Consider the following 22,627-nt stretch of genomic DNA (forward strand, 5'->3'; position numbering starts at 1 on the left):
GGGGCCACCACTGAGAAGGCCCTAGATCTTGTCACCACCCTCCGGGCCTCCCTATGAGTTGGAACCCGGAGGAGGGCCTTCGTAGTAGAACATAGTGTACAGGCCAGTTCATATCGGAAGAGGCGTTCCGCAAGGTAACGTGGTCCCGCACCATATAAGGCTTTATAGGTTAATACCAACACTTTGAATCTGGCCCGGAAACGTATTGGCAGCCAGTGCAAGCGGGCCAGAACAGGTGTTATATGCTCGGACCGCTTGGTCCTTGTTAGCAGTCTGGCTGCCGCATTTTGCACTAGCTGTAGCTTCCGAACTGTCTTCAGAGGTAGCCCTACGTAGAGCGCATTGCAGTAATCCAAATGCAAGGTTACCAGAGCATGTACCACTGATGTAAGGTCCTCTTTACTCAAATAGGGACGTAGCTGGGCTACCAACCGAAGTTGGTAAAACGCATTCCTTGCCACCAAGGCTACTTGAGCCTCAAGTGAGAGGGAAGAGTCTAAAAAGACTCCCAGACTACGAACCCGTTCCTTTAGGGGCAGTGTAACCCCATCCAGGACAGGGTATATATCCACCATCCGATCAGAGAACCCATCCACCAACAGCATCTCAGTCTTGTCTGGATTGAGCTTCAGTTTGTTAACTCTCATCCAGTCCATTGTCGCGGCCAGGCAACGGTTCAGCACATCGACAGCCTCACCTGAGGAAGATGAAAAGGAGAAGTAGAGTTGCGTGTCATCAGCATACTGATGACAACGAATTCCAAAACTCCTGATGACCTCTCCCAACGGCTTCATGTAGATATTAAAAAGCAGGGGGGACAAAACTGACCCCTGTGGGACCTCATATTGGAGAACCCATGGTGTCGAACAATGTTCCCCGACCACTACCTTCTGGAGACAACCCGCCAAGTAAGAGCGGAACCACTGCCAAGCAGTACCTCCAACTCCCAACTCCGCGAGCCTCTCTAGAAGGATACCATGGTCGATGGTATCAAAAGCCGCTGAGAGATCAAGGAGAATCAACAGAATTACACTCCCTCTGTCTCTCTCCCGACATAGGTCATCATACAGGGCGACCAAGGCTGTCTCGGTGCCAAAACCAGGCCTAAAACCCGATTGAAATGGATCTAGATAATCGGTTTCATCCAATAGCGCCTGGAGCTGGCCAGCAACCACTCGTTCCAAGACCTTGCCCAGGAATGGAACGTTCGCCACTGGCCTGTAACTGTTCAAATTGTCTGGGTCCAAGGAAGGCTTTTTCAGAAGCGGTCTCACCACTGCCTCTTTCAGATAGCCAGGGACCACTCCCTCTCGTAAAGAGGCATTTATCACTTCCTTGGCCCAGCTACCTGTTCCATCCCTGCTAGTTTTTATTAGCCAAGAGGGGCAAGGATCTAGTACCGAAGTGGTTGCATGTACCTGTCCAAGCACCTTGTCCACGTCCTCGAGCTGAACCAACTGGAACTCATCCAGCAAAACATGACAAGACTGTGCTCCGGACACCTCACTAGGATCAACTGCTATAACTTGAGAGTCTAAGTCCCGGCGGATACATGAGATCTTATCCTGGAAGTGATCAGCAAACTGATTGCAGCGGGCCTCTGATGATCCCACCGTGTCCGGAGGGTTTGAATGAAGAAGCCCCCGGACAACTCGAAAAAGCTCCGCTGGGCGGCAGAGAGATGATTTAATAGTGGCAGCAAAATGATGTTTTTTAGCTGCCTTCACCGCTCCTACATACAGCTTAGTTGAAGCACTAACCAGCACATAATTGTATCTGTCAGGAGTTCGCCTCCATTTCCGCTCAAGCCGCCTCCTATCTTGCTTCATCGCTCTCAGCTCCGGAGTATACCATGGAGCTGTATGAGCTCTACATAGGAGAGGGCGTGCAGGAGCGATCATGTCAACCGCCCGGGTCATCTCCGTATTCCACAGAGCGACCAGGGCTTCAACAGGGGCGCCAGTCCTATCAGCCGGAAAATCCCCCAGAGCCCTTTGAAAACCTTCAGGATCCATTAGTCTCCGGGGGCGGACCAATTTAATAGGTCCCCCACCCTTGGAGAGGGAAGAGGTTACTGAAAGTCTAAACTTCAGCAAGCAGTGATCTGTCCATGACAGAGGGAGTGTTGTAAGACTCCCCACATCCAGATCACTATCCCTATGTTCAGTAGCAAAAACAAGGTCTAGAGTGTGCCCTGATGCATGCGTTGGACCACTAACATATTGAGACAGTCCCATGGCTGTCATGGAAGCCATGAAGTCCTGAGCTGCGCCAGACAAAGTAGTCTCAGCATGAATGTTAAAATCCCCCAGTACTAATAGTCTGGGGGATTTCAGCAATATCTCCGAGACCACTTCCGCCAGCTCAGTTAGGGAAGCCATTGGGCAGCAAGGTGGGCGGTACACCAAAAGGATTCCCAGCCTGTCCCTCTGGCCCAACACAAGGTGCAAACACTCCAGGCCAGTAACTGCATGAACATGGTGCTTGGTGAGTGAGATGGAACTCTTATAGACGACAGCAACCCCACCTCCCCGACCCTCAGATCTACCATGATGCTGAACCAAGTACCCTGGTGGGCAGAGCTGAGAGAGACCAACTCCTCCCTGCTCACCCACCCAGGTCTCAGTTATGCATGCCAGATCGGCTGCCTCATCCACAATCAAATCATGGACGAGGGAGGTTTTATTATATACCGATCTGGCATTTAAGAGCAGCAACTGGAGATCTGAGAGTTGGCTGAGAGGACTACTAACGACCTTGCGGGTATGAGAAGGACCGGAACAAGGCACAGCCACAACATGTCTGTGCCGTGTTCCCCTTACCTGGCACATCCTTCTCACAACACCATACCTTCCTTTGCCCTTCACTACGGCGATTGGGGCCCCCTCAAGTCTCCCCGCCTGATAGATAAAACTCTCTCCGAAGCACATAATCGAAACTTATATATACAACAATTATATGTGTAAACAACCATACATACAAACATATAAACATACACACACTCACACATACATTCATATAGCCAACCACCCATTCATCTCAAACCAGATCGACACACCAACATAGTCCCACACCCTGTGCGCGTAGAAGCTGGCTCCAAGATCTCTCTTCCTCGCAGATGATGAAACCTTGAACGGCCAGATGACAATGGTGGCAAAAAGCAAAGGCCACCAATAAGAAGCAGCAACCGCAGCGGCAATGGTGGAAAAATGCAAGCACAGCCGCAAAAGATGCCAGCAGCAGCAGAGAAACAAAGCCGCACTTGCCACAGGGCACAATCTGTAATGCAGGGCGAGGCGTCAAGCAGCAGCGACAGCAAAGGGCCTGACCTTCCGCGGTGACAAAGATGAAAGCAGTCCACCCAGCAACGGCCAGCCGCAGTCCCGGCAAGCGGCAGACGCTGCTCAGCCGCAGCAGAAAGAAGCAGAAAAGCCAGCAGCAGCAGCAGCAGCACGGGAACACAGCGACAACAAGGACAACGCAGCAACAGCAGAAGATGACGACAACAAGCGACAACAGGGAGGACCCACACAGCAGGCAGTACAGGCACAAAGGCGACAGCGACAGCAGCAGGAGCAACGCAGATGACGTCAACAAGCGACAGCAAGCAGGCAGGACCCACACAGGACCCACACACGTCGCAGCAGCAGTAGCAGCAGGAAGGCACAAGCCGGAGCAGGGGCGAGGCCAACCCAACCCAGCAGGGCCCAGCAACGGACCGGCAAAAAAGGTAAAAGGCCTCGCTGAATCCCCGGCTTCAAGATTCGAAGGACTAGGAAAAAATACAGAAGCAGGAAAAGGGCACTAAAAGGGCTCATTAGGACACCAGGGGTTCCTGTTGCTTGATGTCCAAACAACTCACTTATCACAGCTGTGACTACATTCATTGGCTAAGAATAGGCAGGAGCAGCCAAGGTTTGGTCATTTCACAAAATCACTTAGAAGGGCACCTACACATTTTGCTACATAATTTTTTTTAGGAAGGCTAGACTTAACTTTTTAAAAAACTGAAAGCTCATATTCTGGGCTACCTTCTTGAAGACATCACTTATAATTTATTTATTTATTTATTTATTTTATTTCATTTTTAAACCGCCCATAGCGAATAGCTCTCTGGGCGGTGAGCAAAACAAGATTAAAATACAATATTACAATAAAATTACAATAAAATCAGCAACAAGTTAAACGAAAAACATTAAAAGAAACACATTGAACATTAAAATGCCTGGGAGTATAGCCAGGTCTTAACCTGGCGCCTAAAAGAAAGTACCGAAGGCGCCAGGCATATCTCCTCAGGTAGGCTGTTCCACAGTTTGGGGGCCACCACAGAAAAGGCCCTAGATCTAATAACAATCCTCCGGGCATCCTGATGAGTTGGTACCTGGAGGAGGGCCTTGGATATTGAACAAAGTGAATGGGTAGGTTCATAGCGGGAGAGGCGTTCCACAAGGTATTGTGGTCCCACACCGTATAAGGATTTATAGGTCAAAACCAGCACCTTGAATCTGGCTCGGAAACAAATAGGCAGCCAGTGTAGGCGGGCCAGGACAGGTGTTATATGCGCAGACCAGCGGGTCCTCGTCAACAACCTGGCTGCCGCATTTTGCACTAGCTGAAGTTTCCGAACGGTCTTCAAGGGCAGCCCTACGTAGAGCGCATTACAGTAGTCCAGTCTAGAGATTACCAGAGCGTGAACAACTGAGGCGAGATCGTCACTGTCCAGATAGGGGAGTAGTTGGGCTACTAAGCGAAGATGGTAAAACGCATTCCGTGCCACCGAGGCCACTTGAGCCTCAAGCGACAAGGGTCAAAAAGGACCCCCAAACTACGAACCTGTTCCTTCAAGGGGAGTGTAACCCCATCTAGAACAGGATGAACATCCACCATCTGGGCAGGTAAAGAGCTCACCAACAGTGTCTCAGTCTTGTCTGGATTAAGTTTATTAAGTTAATAATAATAATAATAAAAATTTATTTTTAGGCCGCCTATCTGGCTGAGTGAACAGCCACTCTAGGCGGCGTACATAATTAATTTTAAAATAGTTATAAAATACACAAATAAATACAATTATAACATATTCAGTTTACCCCCATCTGTACACTATAAAACTAAAATTAACTAGGGGTTCTATATGCCCGCTGAAATAGCCATGTTTTTAGTCCTTTACGGAAACCTACCAAGGAAGGGACATGGGGTAGATCGTATGGCAGAGAGTTCCAGAGGGTGGGGGCCACAACCGAGAATGCCCTCTCTCTGGTCCGCACCAGTCTAGCTGTTTTAACTGGTGGGACCGAGAGAAGGTCTTGGGAGGCTGATCTCGTCAGGCGGCATACTTGGTGATGCTGGAGGCGCTCCTTTAGATACACTGGACCGAAACCGTGTAGGGCTTTAAAGGTTAGTACCAACACCTTGAATTGGGTTCGGTAAACAACTGGTAACCAGTGTAGATCTTCAAGTACCGGGGTGATGTGATCCCGCCGGCGGCTATTCGCGTTCTGTACCAGCTATAATTTCCGGACCGTCTTCAAGGGTAGCCCCATGTAGAGCGCATTACAGTAGTCTAAGCAAGAGGAGACCAGTGCATGCACTACCCGCGGGAGCAGATGAGCCGGAAGATAGGGTCACAACCTCTGTATCAGATGCAATTGATACCAAGCTGCCCGGCTCACTGCTGATACCTGAGCCTCCATGGACAGCTGGGAGTCAAGAATGACCCTGAGGCTGCGAACCTGGCCCTTCAGGTTAATGCCTTCATGAGTGCCACGCTGCTCACAGGTGATAGGTTGGTGACCTCTGCCCTATAGTTGATTTCTAACCCGATATTGAATCTTTCAGACACATTTGAGTTAAAGGAGGGTTTTTTTATGGAAATAAAGAACAAACTTTACAATTTTTCAGTATTTATACTTGAGCTACCAAACGAAAGGATTTATTTTTATCTGATGAAAATAAACTGCTCCAAACAACTATAACACTTGACCAGCAACAGTCATGGGCATTTCATTTTTGTTTCCTGCTTTGTTTTTGTGAAGATAGGTTAGGTCAAGGCAGAATGAATGTATAACACCAGAAAGATAAAGTTGTTCAGTGCACAGCTTCCAATATTCCCATATTTAAATCAATGCTTTAAATCCAGCCTTTTTCTTGTTGGTGGAAATCACCTTGATTTTGGGTAGCATATTTCCCTCTGGCATATTTGTAGCCATAAGATTCCTCCTTAAACACAAGAGCATGCTGGATCAGGCCATTGGCCCATCTAGTCACATGGCCGACCAGATGTTAATGGAAAGCTCAAGGATTCCTCCTCGACCTCAGTTGTGAATAGTTAAGATTAATAAATATATTTCTAGGTGTTATTAATAGGAAGAAAAGAAAAACTCTTGTTAAACTTTGAATGTGAAATAAATCAAGTTAAAAATCATGGTATAATGGATATAGGACATAATATTCAAGTGCAAATTTTGGAATATTTATGGTCAGTAGGAGATAATTTCTCTTTTAAGGATCATTAGACAACTAGTTTAAATGATGGGCACATAAACTGAGATAGCTTATATCATATGTAGTAGATACATCCATGTCAAGAAATGTTGGGAAAAGAAAAATTCTAATGAAGAAAAATTTGGGTTTAAATGGTTTCATGTTTATTGAATTGTAATAAGGAAAACTGACAATCTCCATGTGTATAAAACTTTATTGCATATATAAAAATATGGTTCAAAGTTGCCATAACAAATTCACATGCTTCTGTTAGCAAGGTGCAGCAAAGCCTCCTGGTGCACTAGAACAACTGAAAGTAGACCATGACTTGCATCATCCCACCTCAAGGACATAGCTTGTTTGCCCCAGCACAACCATTCCTTAGAGAATTTCAAGCATAAAGGGAAGACAGCCTTTTACTCTGCACTGATGATCTCCACTAATGATCTGCAAATTCTAGAACTGTTGCAGCATAGGAACAATATAACCAGCCATCAGAAATGTACTGCAAATAGCCTGAATAAAACTCTCTAACAGGATCTGTCAGTTGGTACTACTATATCTAAACATTTCCCCTTATCAAGGCCAAAAAAAGCTTATTTTACAATTGTTTTCTGCAGTAGTAATAGTCTAAAGATAAATTGTGACAAAACAAAATATAAAATCAGTAGCAGAATCAAAACAGTTTAGCTAATTCAGCAATCTTATACTCTCTTGCAGATGTGTAGCTGTCCACTATACTGGCCAGATTTTCATGGTATTTCTCCAAGCCAACCCTCAGGCTAAAGTAGATCTCCTTGGGTGAGAGGAAAATTGAGTATAATTAGGAATGGAAAACAACATGGTGGACAACTCAGTAAGCATCATATTCCACCGCTAATAAATGTATTTGCTTTTAAAGGGGGGGGGAGCATATCCGACATGTGCTAAGCTCTTCAGGCACATTTGATTAAGACCAGCACAAAACTGGGCCAATATTTTCAAAGAATTTCATATAATGTCATCACTTGCAGCCTCATTACATCCCTGCCATATCCATTCCAGGGCCATGCAAGAATCACATGTGACCCTTAGCTCATGACATGAGTGCGTGCAAGAGGATGCATTGATTTCAAGCCAACTAAGGAAAATAACTAAGAGCGTTCCACAGGTTTATATTTGTATCCACATAGGTTGTGTCGGCGCCCTTGTTGGTGTGCCAATAGAACCTTTTGTAGTTGTACTCTCCAGTGGAAGCCATATCAGCATGATGGCCCACTTGACTTCTGTGAAGTTTTATCTTGTAACCCTTTTCTGTGTATGTGTGTTTTCTTACATCTTTGCACTCACCTGAGCCTTAAGTTTCTCTTTTTCAACGTTGTCATTTAGCTGCTGAATAGCACCTTTGAGTTGTTTGATTTCTGCATGAGTAGCTGTCAGCTTCTCACAGACAGCTCCTCTCTTCTCCTGAAATTTGTTGCAATACCTAGAAAATAATTAACTAGCTATTTAAATAAAACCACATACCGTATATTCCGGCGTATAAGACGACTTTTTAACCCAGGAAAATCTTCTCAAAAGTCAGGGGTCGTCTTATACGCCAGGTGCTGAAAAAGAGCGGGAAAATTAAGTCAAAAAATGGCGGACAATAACGAAGCAGCAATGGCGGGCGGGGGTAGAGCCGCTTGTGCTGCAGCCGTGGGGCCGATAAGCAAGGTCGCGGCGCAGAAAATCAATAAAGGAACGGCTAGGTAAAAAAGGCAAAAAAGCTGCCGCCGCTAAGGAAGCAGGAAGAGGCAGCCGCAGCCGCCGTATGCAGGGACCGTTGCGGCGTGAAACTGTCAGGCAGCGAGGCTCAAGGCAGTCCGAGATAAAAGCCGCAAAGGGAGAGAGAGAGAGCCGCAGCCACAGACTCTCAATGAAATATTCCCGGGACAGGGGAGACTCCAACGGCCAGGAACAGGAGGGAAATAACGACGGGAGCTGCAGCCGCAAGCCCCCGCTGGGAATAGAGAGAACCGCAGCCGCGGTCCCTCTGATGGCCGTTGGATGAAAGGCTGGGAAAATCAACGGCCCAGGCAACAGGGAACCCCCCCAAGGGAACTCCCCAGGAATGGAAAACACGACGTTAGATACAAGACAGAGGGAAGGGAACACTTGGTAAACACACAGTCATAAAACCTCCACACTCTGTCAAACAAATACAGCAACAAAAAACACAGAAAACTTAGCTAAGCTACGCTATAGGATCTCAAACTTGTTCGTACGAAGGCAAGAATGAACTGGAGAGTGGGAGGGGCCTGACGCCCCTAGTCTTGACTTCAAAGATATTCTTGCCTTCGCACGATAGGCTTTGTATACAACAACCAGCCAATCGCCGGTAAGGTACATCACTTGCATGTCATAAGCAGGGGTAGTCTTATACGGCGAGTATATCCCAAACTCTATATTTTAACTGGAAAAGTTGGGGGTCGTCTTATACGCCCAGTCGTCTTATACGCCGGAATATACGGTATGTATAATTTAGACTACTAGCAAATGTCAGTTCACATGCCAGTTTTTCTACATATTGCTTGTTTCAGGCTTTATCTTGAAATGAGATAAAAGCAGTACTGGGTTCTCTCCTTGTGAATGTCTAGACAAATATTATTCTACTCATATATTCACACTTATGTGATAGGATTTTAGAAAGAGAAACACCTGAGTTTAACTGATGCCAATTGTTTTTGCAAGTTTTAGAATAACTTTGGGGAAAATAAGTTTAACCAGAATTGTGCTAGAACTCAGTTCTATTGGAATGCCAATCTACTTTTGTATCTAATTCCATATGCTATCTAATTTAAGAAAAAATATTCTACCAAAGGACAACAGAATTGTTACCCTTCTCCTATTCACTCCACGAGCTCTCCCTGTCATCATTGTCCAGATTTAGGCTGTTAAGCTCCTTGGGGCAGACAGCCGTCTTTTGCTAATGTTTCTCGGTAAGGCACGTTGTATGCCAATGCCAAGTAACAGGGAACATCTCAACAGCAGACACTGCAGGATGGCAGAAGGAGGCGAAGACATAAGGAACCTTCCTTTTGTTCACTTCTCACACAAATTTGGATATCATACTTTGTTAGCCACTTTGAGCAAAAGAGGCAGGACATAAATATGATAAATCAAGTAGATTAGGATATGGCCTCCCCTCTGGCAGTGGTGATTTGGCCACGGGTAGAGTCCCACTTGGTGGACTTTCCCCTCCAGGACTGAGACACCAAGGGATTTATGCCAGCCCAAATTCCACACCAGCTTCTCCCTTGAAGAACCCTTAAGAGGGCTTCATTCAGCATGGGTAGTGGTCAGCAGAACGGTCTGGTCACTTTTATTTGTTTGCTGCTCACAAGCAGCTTCCAGTTCCCTGCCTGGCCTTAATGCAGGGCAGAGACAGTGGAAGAACAATGGGCCTTGTACTCTTAAGTAGCTCTGCAACTAACCTACAGCCAAGTCCCGGTTACTCAGGAGAGGCTGGAAATGGAAGGAATTCCTCTCACCCAAGAGGCTGGAAGCAAGCCAATTTTAGTGACCCGATTTACTGGAGTGGGAGAAGTAACCTACATTCACTGACGAATTTTGAGATTTAAGTTTGGGTGCTGCAAAAGATTTTTCTTCATTAGTGTGAATACTTATATGTTTCTGTGCTAATGACTCCTTCAACTCTTACTACTGGTCTCTTCAAGAAGTCCCTTTGAAGTCCCCACTACCATCTGTTAAGTCATGAAACTGTGATATTGCAAGTGTTGCCATGTAAATTTACTGCAATGGTAAAAAGGAAGAGAGAAGTGTTGTTTGAGAAGTGTTGTGTCTCTTTGGAAAACAAACACAATTTCCCTAAAAATCTTGAGGTTTTTGATAAGGAGCAGAAGTGGCAGGAATTTATGGAAGATTCATGGAAGGCAAATAGACTTTGTCAAAGTCTTTGTTAGGAAATTATCTCAGTGTGCCTTTTCACAGGGCGATGAAAGGATGAAGAAGCCTTAAATTTGTACTATGCTCAACGTGTTGCTTTCAACTTGCATTGCACCAAACCACCTGTCCACAAGTGAAGCTGTCTTCAGAAGTAAATAGTGCAGCCACTTCCCAGAGGGCAGCATGACCAAGTATGTTTTCTGTGGAATGCTGGTTTGGAAGTTGCATTAAGATGTTTTAAGAGACCAAATAAAATCAAAACAGAAATACCAGCTCATGCTTACTCAGTTATTGCCTGCTTGCGCTGTTCAGTATCCTCATGTATCTTTTGAATTTTGAATTCTGTAGTGGCAAGTTTTTCCGTTTTAACAGTAACCAGTCTCTTCAAGGTCATTTCCTCCATCTTGGCATTCTTAAATACGCTTTTGCTACTCTCTACTTGGTCCTCTAGGATTCGGATCTGATTTGGAAGAAACACAGGTTGTACTGGATGGCAGTAGTGAAACAAAATACTACAAAAATACAATATTTTACCAAACCAACCCACTGACATAAGAGCTTCAAACAAAAAATATTGCTATATAAGCAGCTTGACAAAATGCAGTATATTTAGGAAAGCCAAGCCATTGTTTCACCAAGCTTTGAAGACCATTTCACTGTATTGTTGGGCTTTTGTTGGGTCACCAGTCTTTTTAGACTAGTGGGCACATTTTGAATTTGAGTGTGCTGTAGGTGCTAATCAGAAAATGATTGCCATGGGGAGCATGATATAAGACAGCACAGCTGCCACGGGGGCATGGCATAACACATAATTAGGAATGATGCTTTTCCCATAATTCCATTTCCATACTAGAAAAAGCTTAACCTGTTAAATTTCTGCCTGCCACACAGCTGTTAAAGGCACAGGAATCTTGTTTTCCCCCAATGCCAATCCTAATGCAAAGCCTAGCCTGCCATTCTGTACCCACTTATCTTCATTTGCATGAAGTTCTGTCCTACAAGTTCTTGTAACAGAAGTTTTTGTGATCAGTTTACTAAGAAATGAAAATAAGCCCTTGACAAAGATATTCTTGCCAAAACACATTGGGCATATTAAACAATAAAATACTCTTATCTTCTTAGCATCTTTAAGATATATTTCTCCTTTTTGTTGGTTCTAGCCACAATGGCCATGCTCTACCTCCACTGTGGCTGTGGGCACACTAGCTGCACACTAGCAGCCAGAATGATTTTTCTGGCTGTGTTTTGCAGTGACACTGCCCTCTGCTGCCTGGCCACACCTCCCTTCCCCACTGCTGCCTTCAGACCTTTCAGGACCACCCACAGCAAAGCGTTGGGCTAATCAGTCTCTGCCTGAGCCTTGCAGCAAAGCGTTTCTATTGGCCACACCTAGAAGACAAAGGGGTTAACCTACTAATCTGTTGTAAAACCTCCCAGCAGCTGAATTAAAAAAACACACAGATGAGCTGAACCAATAAGATTTAAAGAATTATAGAATCACAGAATTGGAAGGGGCCTTGTAGGCCATCGAGTCCAACCCCTTGCTCACAGCAGGAAATCCACAGCTAGAGCATCTCCCGCAGATAGCTGTCCAGCCTCTGCATGAAGACATCCAGCGAAGGGGATCCCACCACCTCCCTAGGCAGTCGGTTCCATTGCCGAACTGCCCTTACTGTCAAGAAGTTCCTTCTAATGTCCAATCTGAATCTATGCTCCTGCAACTTAAAACCATTAGACCTAGTCCTACCCTCTGGGGCAGCAGAGAACAAATCTGTACCCTCCTCTATGTGACAGCCCTTCAGGTACTTAAAGAGCGCAATCATGTCACCCCTCAGTCTTCTCTTCACCAGACTGAACATGCCAAGTTCCTTCAACCTTTCCTCATAAGACTTGTTCTCCATATCGGCTATCATCCTCGTCGCCCTCTTCTGAACCCACTCTAACTTGTCTGTATCTTTCTTAAAATGTGGCACCCAGAACTGAACGCAGTATTCCAGATGAGGCCTGACCAATGCAGAATATAGTGGGACTATTACTTCCCTCGACCTGAAAACTATAGCTCTGTTTATGCATCCCAAAACCGCGTTTGCCTTTTTTGCTGCAGCATCACACTGCTGGGTCCATTTATTGTTTCTCCATTTATTTTTACCCAAATGGTCTCTATCGGACCACTTTGTTCGCTCTCTTGGATTTCCATAGAGGTGTATTTGTCTTTGACGTATAACGCTACTCCCCCTTCTTTTCTGTTGCTTCTATTCTTTCTGTAGAGTTTATATCCTTGAATGGCTATATTCCAATCATGGGAGTCATCCTACCAAGTCTCTGTTATCCCTATGAAGTCATATTTGCCTTGATGCATTAAGACTTCAAGCTCCTCTCGCTTGTTTCCCAAGCTCCGCGTGTTGGTATATAGACAGAAGTCTCTTTTGTCCTGATTGGATTCGTCCATTAATACACCATGAGCTTTGCCGTGCATCCCTTTCTCCCTCCCAGTGTCTCGTGTACCCTTTGGATCGGTCTTTAAGCTATCATCTCCATCCCCCAGAGGCTTTAGTTTAAAGCCCTCTTGATGAGTTTTGCCATACTTCTGCCAAAGAGATTCTTCCCAGTCCTCGTGAGGTGCAGCCCATCTCTTGCCAACAGTCCCCCCTCCAAGAAGATTAGACCATGGTCCCAGAATCCAAACCTCTCCTGTCAACACCATCTGCGTAACCAGTCGTTGACCTGCAGTATCTTCCTTTCCCTTTGTAGTCCTCTATCCTTCACGGGAAGAATTGACGAGAAGACCACCTGCGCCCCCAAATGCTTGACCTTCCTACCCAGAGCCTCATAGTCTGAGGTGATCTGTTGGTTCCCAATGAGTCTTGGGAGGTTGTCAGCAACGTCCCGGATGCGCGCCCCAGGGAGACAACAGACTTCCCGATTCATTTTGTCCGGCTGGCATACCGGTGCCTCTACCCCCCCGAGCAATGAGTCTCCAACCACCAGCACCCTCCTCTTTTTGCCATGAGCAGTGGTTGCATCAGCTTCCTTCTGGGGTGTGGAGTCTTCCTTTGAAGTCAGTGTCTCTTGATGCAGGTGAGTTTGTTGAGGCTCTTCAGAGGTGCTGTCTGCCGAGAGATGCTGAAAGCGATTTGTTAGTTGCATCAGTTCTGAATCCCTCCTGTTTTTCCTTGCCCTTACAGTGACAGTCCTCCATGGGGATTTGTTGCTGTTGCAGTCCTCTTCTTCCTCGTTGCTTTCTTCCTGTACTTTGTGTCGTTCCCTTAATTCCTCTTGTGTTCTATCGAGGAAGTCCTCATCTTCTCTGATAAGTCACAGGGTGTCTATGCGTTGCTGCAGCCCCCTAACCTTTTCTTCTAGGAGCGCCACCAATCTGCAATTGCTGCAAGTGTAATCGCATCTGGTTTCCGTTAAGAAGATGAACATAGCGCACACGTTGCAGGTGACAACAACTGCTTGATCCCCCTCCATTTTATGTTTGTTGTTTCCTATTTCTATTGTCAGTGGCAGTCTTGATATTCCTGTTGTCAGTGCCAGGAATTAGTTGAACGGATTGTAGTTTGTTTGTGAGTTTGTGTGTGTGTTGATTAAAGATTAAAAAAGGGTGGAGTTGACTAGCGTTGTGTGCCGTTTTGAGAAAAAAGAGGTAGAGATGTACTGGAACTGGCACAACAGTAAGTGTGTCTCTACCCTGAATGCCTCTGAATACTAGTTGCTGGGAATCACATGTGGGGAAACTGCTGTTGCACTCAGATCCTGCTGGAGGACTTAGAATCATAGAAGAGTTGGGCCTGTAAGGCCATCAAGTCCAGCCCCCTGCTCAATGCAGGAATCCAAATCAAAGCATTCCCAACAGATGGCTGTCCAGCTGCTTCTGGAATGCCTCCAGATTTCCCAAAAAGGACCTGGTTGGTCACTGTGAGACTAGATGGGTCTTGGCTTGATGCAGCAGTGTTACTATATAGCTTCTTTCAGAATAGTCAATTTCATCCTCTTTGTATTCTGTGACAGACATGCCAACCTAGCAGCAGGGCAGCAAAAAGCAAGGGTACAATCATGCCAGAGTGAGTGCTGCTGTTATGTGCTGCAGGACTGCCATAAGATCACAGCCTTTTTCAGGCCCTCTCTTTCCTCTGGATACACAGAGGGACTGCAACATGGTAGCTATTACTTGGAAGAGGAGATCAGTATGTCTCCCATTTCCCCATCTAGCCTTTTATCTCTAATCCAGGGCTCAATCAGGAATTTACTTCAAAGTTGTGCCCGTGCCAGGAAGGATTGTGCTTCGTAATGTTTGTGCAATAGCAGTTTCATAGCTAAATTTAAAGGAGAGAAAATGCATAATACATACCTCTGCCAATATATTTGACAACCTCTCCACATTTGCTCCATGGGTTTGCATTTTCTTCTGGTACAGCTGGACCTCTTGCTGGCATGATGGTAACTTCTCTACCAGGTCTCTGTAAACTTCATACTTCCCAATTACTTCTTCCTTGATATTTTTTATATAAAAAATAAGAATTTTAGCATTTGATGCACTTCAGTGATATTTCTGAGAGAACCCATCATACTTGGACACTTTCAAGAAATTAGCCACGTTTTTTAAAAGATTTGTGGTGCTGAATTTTCTTTTAGTGTTTGCTATGCTATATCTGTGCATAATAAATTTGGCCCTTAAAATCAGAAAAACAAAATACTCCCTAAATTAATATGAAATAAGCCATATTTACATATTATCACCACTATGTTTATACAGTACCATCTATGTAAATATCAGTAGATTTATATTCTGTCCCTCTCCAATGAGAAAGGCAACATACATGGTTCTCACATACATACCCCTTACATCTGAGTGAAAAGTCCCTGACCCAAAGGCTAGTAAATGGCGCAATGGAGACAGAAGGGAAGGTAGGAAATGAAAATAGGGGTAAACAGAGAAAAGTGATATGCATACTTAAGATTACTTACTGGAAGGGCATGGGACTAAGGGGCTGTGTCAATGTCTTCCTGAAACTATTTTATATTTTATGTTTGTTTAATATTAAGTTATAAACAAATACTGGAAAGCAATATGCAAATGCTATAATTAAGAACATAATAAGCACCCTTTCGAAAATTAGAAATCATGCTTGTTTACTAACATGCGCATTAATGCTGCATAAGTGTTGCATTTTTTCCCAGTCAAAAGAAATAGCATAAGAAGTCCCTCAGAAGACCAGAACTTTGAACTTACCTGAGTAACATACTGGAAGTCAGTGCAGAACTTTCAGCACCAGTGTAATAATTTTATTATTGTTTATTAATTTATAAGTCACTCTTTACATATTCTCAAGGAGATTTAGATATACCATTAAAACAGGTAAAAATATGACAAATAACTGAAGAGGTTTAAAAACAATACAAAACGAACACCTAAGCGGAGACCTTTTCATCAGCTGGAAAAGTTTGTTGAAATAAAATGTATTCAATAGTTTCTGGAAAGTACAGAGTGAGCAACTGGCATATCTTACCAGGAATGCTATTCCAGAGAACAGGGGCCATCACACTTAAAGCTCTGATTTGAATTACTGTGAAGCAGGTTTCTGATAGTTTAGGAACTTCAAGAGATGATGTGGAGCTATCCCAGCAAAAAGTGCTGAGGGCTAGGATTTGCTACAAAACAGGAGAGGGTATATTTGTGTAATGAAGTAAGGTATATAATAACTTACCCAATGTGCCCTGCCTTGCTTTGTCACTCCCTTTCTTGGCCCCAGTACTTGGCACAGCACTTCACTTTGGGCTTTTGCATTCCTCCTCCTCCTCAGGAGCTATTCTCAAGTTATTCTAAAGCCTTCTTAAGTCTCGTGAGGCTTCTGCCAAACACATTCTTCCAAGTGTCCTGCTCTTCAACGGGAATGTGATGTTGGGTTTTATTGTTAAGTGCTATTCCTACTGTAGGTAGTACTGTGTTCAGTCTCATGGAAGAGGGTGCTAAGCTCCTGTTCTAGACTATTCTAGCAAACAAAGTTTCCCTCTGTTAGACATCTATTTTTGGGTCTTCCACTTTTCTTGGTGATAATCTGACATGGTGTCAGAAGTCTAATCCTAAAACCTTTCAAGAATTGTTTGCCATGACAGTTATCTGCTTCAGAAAGCTTCAGCTTCAACAGACTGCAATGTCTTAAGCTTTTTACACTAAAACACCTTTAATATGAAAATACTAGCTTCTGTAACTATCATTATAGCTATTAAAATATTGCAATTCTCACTGTTTTTCTTAAAGTATTTATTGTTTTCATTGGAGCAGGCATTCATAGCACAATCATTTACATGTCTACTCAGGTGTAAGTCCTGTAGAGTTCAATGGGACTTACTCATAAATAAACCTGTGTAAGTGCAGTCCTAAATATACTGTGAATATGGGAAAATATTTTGAGGAGAGAGCAGCAACAACAAAAATCACAAGCTGCTTAAGAGTATTTCAACTGAAATGATTATTCCAATATGGTACACCTGATTCCTTCTTGAGGACATAGCGTTTTAATAACCAGAGCTCTACATAGAATATAGAGTTGGAAGGGGACTACAAGGCCATCGAGTCCAACCCCCTGCTCAATGCAGGAATCCAAATTAAAGCATACCTGACAGGTGGCTGTCCAGCTGTCTTGAAGGCCTCCAGTGTTGGAGGGCCCACCACCTCCACAGGTAATTGGTTCCATTGTCTTTAACAGTTAAAGTTTGTCCTGAACTTCAGCTGAAATTTGGCTTCCTGTAACTTGAGCCCATTATTCCGTTCCCTGCATTCTGGGATGATCAAGAGATCCTGGCCCTCCTCTATGAGACAACTTTTCAAGTAGTTGAACAGTGCTATTGTATCTCCCCTCAGTCTTCTCTTCTCAAGGCTAAACATGACCTGTTGTTTCTAGTCCTGTAATCATCCTTGTTGCCCTTTTCTGAACCTGTTCCAGTTTGTCTACATCCTTCCTAAAGTGTGGTGTCCAGAACTGGATGTAGTACACAAGATGAGGTCTAACCAGTGCCGAATAGAGGGGAACCAATATTCCACAACATTTGGAAACTACACTTGTGTTAATGCAACCTAAAATAGCATCTGCCGTTTTTGCAGTCACATAACACTGTTGGCTGATATTCAGCTTGTGATCAACAACCCCAAGATTCTTCTCACATGTAGTATTGCTAAGCCAAGTATCTGGGAACTATCTGCATTTGGTTTCTTTTCCATTAAGTGTAGAACTTTGTACATATCCCTGTTATATGTCATTCTGTTTTCAGCCCAATGCTCCAGCCTATCAAGATCCCTTTGAATTTTGTTTCTGTTTTCCAGGGTATTCGCTATCCCTCTCAATTTTGTATCATCTGTAAATTTGATAAGCATTCCCTGCACCCCCTAATACAAATACTGAAGAGCACTGGTCCCAGTACTGAGCCCTCAATAATCCACTCGTTGCCTCCCCCCAGTTTGAGAAGAAACCATTTGTAAGCACTCTTTTGAGTATTATTCTGGAGCCAGCTGTGGATCCACCTGATAGTTGTTCCATCCAGCCCACATTCACCTAGCTTGCTAATCAGAATATCATGGGGCACTTTGTCAAAAGCTTTGCTGAAGTCAAGATATATTATGTCCACAGTATTCCCACAGTCTACCAGGGAGGTTACCCAATCAAAAACTGAGATAGATTAGTCTGGAAGGATTTGGTCTTGATAAATCCATGTTGGCTTCTAATAATCACTACATTGTTTTTAAGGTGCTTATCGACTTACTACAATCTACTCCAGAATTTTCCCAGGAATTGATGTCAGGCTGATTGGTCTGTAGTTCCCCAGTTCCTAGATAGGGAAAACATTAGTCTTCCTCCTGCCATCCGACACTTCACCAGTCCTCCACAATTTTGCAAAGATAATAGAGAGCGGTTCTGAGAGTTCTTCAGCCAGTTCCTTCAATACTCTAGGATGCAGTTCATCGGGCCCTGAGCATTTGAAATCATTCGAAGTGATTAGGTATTCCTTGACCATTTGTCTATCAATCTCAAGCTGCAATACTGCACCTTCAACTTCATATTTCTCAGGAGGATCAAAAACCCTCTTTTGGGGGAAGGCTGAGCCAAAACGGGAATTTGGCTCTTCGGCCTTTTCTTTGTCATGTTATTATTTTGCCATCCTCATTGAGTAGCTGTACCACCTTTTCTTTTGTCTTTTATACTATGAATGTACCTGAAGAAAGGTTTTTTTGTTGCTTTTGGCATCTTCTCACTAACCTCAGTTCATTCTCAGCTTTAGGCATCCTGATCCCATCCCTGCAATTCTGTGCTACCTGTCTGTACTCTTCCTTTGTGGTCTGGCCTTCCTTCCACTTTCTGTGTCCTTTTTTGTTTTCAGGTCATCTCCAAGCTTTCTGTGAAGCCACATTGGCTTCTTCTGCTGTCTTCCCACTTTTTTCCTTGATGGAATTATTTGCCATTGTGCTTTTAGAATTCTCTCATTTAGAAACCCCCACCCACCTTTTCTCATTAGGATCGCTTGCCATGGAACCTTACTTACCATTGTTCTGAGTTTATTAAAATTGGCTTTCCTGAAGTCCAGGGTATATGGATGGCTACTCTGCTTTTGCTTCCTTTAAAATCAAGAACTTTAGTATAGCGTGTTCACTTTCCCTGAGTTAAGTAACTGTCACTGCATCCAAGTTATCCGTTAGTTAAAATCAAGTCAAGGCTGGTTGATCCTCTAGTTGCTTCCTCCACTTTCTGTAGGAGAAAGTTATCTCCAACACAAGTCAGGAATTTCTTGGAGGGGCCATGTTGTGCAGAATTTGTCTCCCAGCTCATATCAGGGTAATTGACATCCCCCATTACTACTACATCATGCCTCCTCGAAACATTGGCAATTTGCTTTTCAAAAGTTTCATCCTCATCTTCTCCTTGATTGGGTGGTCGGTAGTAAACTCCAACTACCATGTTCCTTACATTCCTTGCCCTATTAATTTTAATCCAGATACTCTTGGTGGAGCTACCAAGCTCATCCTCCTGTGTATCTGTGCAGGGATATATATTTTTAACATTTAGCACAACTTCACTTTTCTCTCTATTCCTTCTGTTCTTTTTGAAAAAAATATATCTTTTAATCAATGTATTGGAGTCATCCTACCGAGTTTCAGTTATACCTGTCCAGTCGTATTTACTCTCCTGTATTAAGAGTTCAAGTTCATCCTGCTTGTTTCCCATACTCTGGGCATTAGTATGTTGTTATGTGCCTTCAAGCTGATTACGACTTATGGCAACCCTATGAATCAGTGACCTCCAATAGCATCTGTCATGAACCACCCTGTTCAGATCTTGTAAGTTCAGGTCTGTGGCTCTTTTATGAACCATTAATATACATTTATGGGGCATTAGTATACAGACATCAAAGGCCATGTGATTTACTGCCAGGCTTCCTTCCTACATTTTTATGAAGACTATTACTGTGCCCCATTAGAGCCATTCCCTCAGTTCTTACTGTGCACAAACCTTTGTTGGTCATTATTGCCAAGTTTGTTTCTCTCTCCCTTAGGATTCAGTTTAAAGCTCTCCCAATGATTTTTTCCAGGCTGTGGCCAAACACATTTTTCCCAGTGCTTGTGAGATGCAACCCATCACTTGCCAGCAGTCCATCTTCCAGGAGGCATAACCTGTGGTCCCAGAATCAAAATCTCTTGCATCAGCACTACCTTCATAGCCAGTCATTCACCTGGAGTATTTTTCTTTCCCTTTCCACTCCTCTAAGTACCAGGATGGACAAGAAAACTATCTGGGCCCCAAAGTCCTTGAGTTTCCTTCCCAGAGCTTCAAAGTCTGATGTGGTTTCTTTGTAGCTCCACTTGGCAGTATCATTCGTTCCCACATGGATGAGAAGAAAGGGATATCTGTCAGTGGGGAAGGTTATTTGTGCAACTGGGCTTTCCAGCCTCCTCCCACAGTAACATACTGTGTCCCCTTGGAAAGCCTTTCCTGGTGTTTTGGAAACAGGAAAGCTCTGGGCTGTGGTTTTTAGGTTTTTTCAGTGGAAATGCTTGCAGCTCAATATCAAAGTGATAATCAGTATCATCTCTTTATGATCTATGTCATAATATTTAGCTTTTGGATAGAATTTTAGATGCAGGGTGGGCAGAATGTAGATCAAGATGTATTAACAGATCTCAGGGTTCCTTGCAGAAGATCAGCAAGGATTTCCAACTCCTAATTGTTTAACAATGACAACAACAAAATTACTATCCCCCATTACCAAGCTCAGTTCAATTCTTGAACTCAAAAGAATATTTAATTCTAAGTGTATATATTTTGCATCTGGCTCTGGTTGGTGGATCTTGAGTTTTTGTAAACAAAACAAGTAACCTGAAGTCTACCTACCCTGATCTAGAGTATTACAACAACCCTACAAGGCATGTTTATGTTAAAATGATACGCTTTACCATAAACCCATATGATGCAGCAGCTTCTGGCAGCAGTCTCTAAAAGAGGAAACCATTATCTTGTGTTTGATCATCAGGTGTGTCCAATTTTGATGCATGGTATTTCACACAGAAGGGGAGAGCTACATTGAGATGGGCAAATCGGTAATTGTTTTCTTCTCAATTTCTGGGTACACAGTAGAAAGGTGATATTGCGTCTCTGAGAATGCCCCCTTTGGCAATGTTTTGAAGAGTCTTGTAGTTTCATTCTTGCAAGCATTCCTTCAAACCATACTACAACAACCATGTAAGGTAGGCCAGTGTCCATACAAATGGTTTAGTGCAGTGTCCATACAAATGGTTTAGACCTAGGTCCCTGGGAGATCTGTAGTCAATTGGCAAAAGCATCTGACTTCCAGTTGTTTAACAAGAGCAACAGCATGATACACAATTCTTTGGAAATTTGACAACTGAAATAAACTAGCAATAGATCTATGTGTGAAAAGACTGTGAGCTCATCTCAGTACTGATAACCCTGTGCTCAGCAACTTCTCAGAGACACCATGTTCTTTTATATGTCTTTTGCGGCTGGCTTTAGTTGGTGGCTCTTGGTGTTTCTAGTGGAACACAGGGTAGATCCCAGACTCACAAACCTGAAGTCTGACCATCCCTAGTTTAGTGAATATTTAAGAATACACATAAAAGCCATCAGGAACCTTTATCAGTTGGGATTTGCTGATAAATCCTACACTAAAGTTACAAACCTAAACACATTTACCGGGGAGTTATTGTACTCCATGGGACTAACACACATGATTAGATTGTATTGTAAAGCAAATGAGAACATATGCAGAAAGAATCAAGTCATTGACTGCAGTTACCTCTTGACTGTGCCAACAGCAGTGCTTTCCTGGTGATGGCAGCACTGCCACTCACTGAATGGGGGGATGGGGCAAGGTGCCTGCAAGTTCAGGGCTGGTGGCACTGCCATCCTGCAGCAGGTGGGCACACACCGGCAGGCTGCTGCTACCTTCACGCAAAGTACTCCCAACCTTGCCATCCCAGTGCCACTGCCATTCTGCCTCCCTCATGTGTCACTGTTGATCTGTACCATCAAATTACTGGAAGAGCGCTGGCTATATTTCTCTCCTGAACGTGAGGAGGAAATGTAAAGCACACAACTAACGGAATTTACATTGCTATTGATTTCAATAGGTTTTAAAAGACCAAGGAAGAAAAGTATAGTGGGCTAATTTATAATACATTGTGATGTATAGAGGTACTGCAGTGCACAGGTTCTGCCAAAGCCAGCATGGTGCAGTGATGCAACTGTTGGGCTAGGGCCTGGGAGACCTGGGTTCAAATCCTCACTCAGCCATGAAGCTTACTGAGTGATTTTTGGGCTACTCATCTTCTCAGCCTAAACTATCTCACAGGGCTGTTCTAAGGAGGTGCAGGATCATGTATGCCACATTGAGCTGTTTGCATGAAAGCTGGGAAAGGAAATAATACATTAAATAAAGTTACAATCTTTATGTACATTTACTTCAGAGTAAGCTCCATTGAACAGAGTTACTTTTGAGTTGTTAAGACACAGGGCATAACTACTACTCAAAGCTTCTAATATTTATTGATATCTAGCTAGTAAGTTATAATTTCAGTTGTGACTGCAGCTATAATTCATTACATGTGCTTTGGAATCTATTTGTTGGCACAATCCTGAAGAGTGGCCGTGCTACTTCATAGCAAACAAGAACAGAGTCCCATGATAACACATTGGAATCACCTACCAGT

General features: G+C 43.8%; 1 protein-coding gene across 2 annotated transcripts in view; it reads right to left on the reverse strand.

Moving 5' to 3' along the window:
• Nucleotides 1–6,676: 6,676 nt before the first annotated feature.
• The window catches only part of NUF2 (NUF2 component of NDC80 kinetochore complex), a 45,729-nt gene continuing 29,778 nt past the window's right edge, over nucleotides 6,677–22,627 (reverse strand). For both annotated transcript variants that reach the window (XM_061584493.1, XM_061584499.1), the window contains exons 11-14: nucleotides 14,762–14,902; nucleotides 10,692–10,867; nucleotides 7,810–7,945; nucleotides 6,677–7,276 (exon numbers count right to left, since the gene is read on the reverse strand). In XM_061584493.1, coding sequence (XP_061440477.1) covers nucleotides 7,157–7,276; nucleotides 7,810–7,945; nucleotides 10,692–10,867; nucleotides 14,762–14,902 — 573 coding nt within the window. In that variant the 3' untranslated portion in view covers nucleotides 6,677–7,156. The remainder of the gene's footprint in view (nucleotides 7,277–7,809; nucleotides 7,946–10,691; nucleotides 10,868–14,761; nucleotides 14,903–22,627) is intronic.

Source organism: Rhineura floridana, chromosome 1, assembly GCF_030035675.1.
Source record: "Rhineura floridana isolate rRhiFlo1 chromosome 1, rRhiFlo1.hap2, whole genome shotgun sequence".
Taxonomy (NCBI): Eukaryota; Metazoa; Chordata; class Lepidosauria; order Squamata; family Rhineuridae; genus Rhineura; species Rhineura floridana.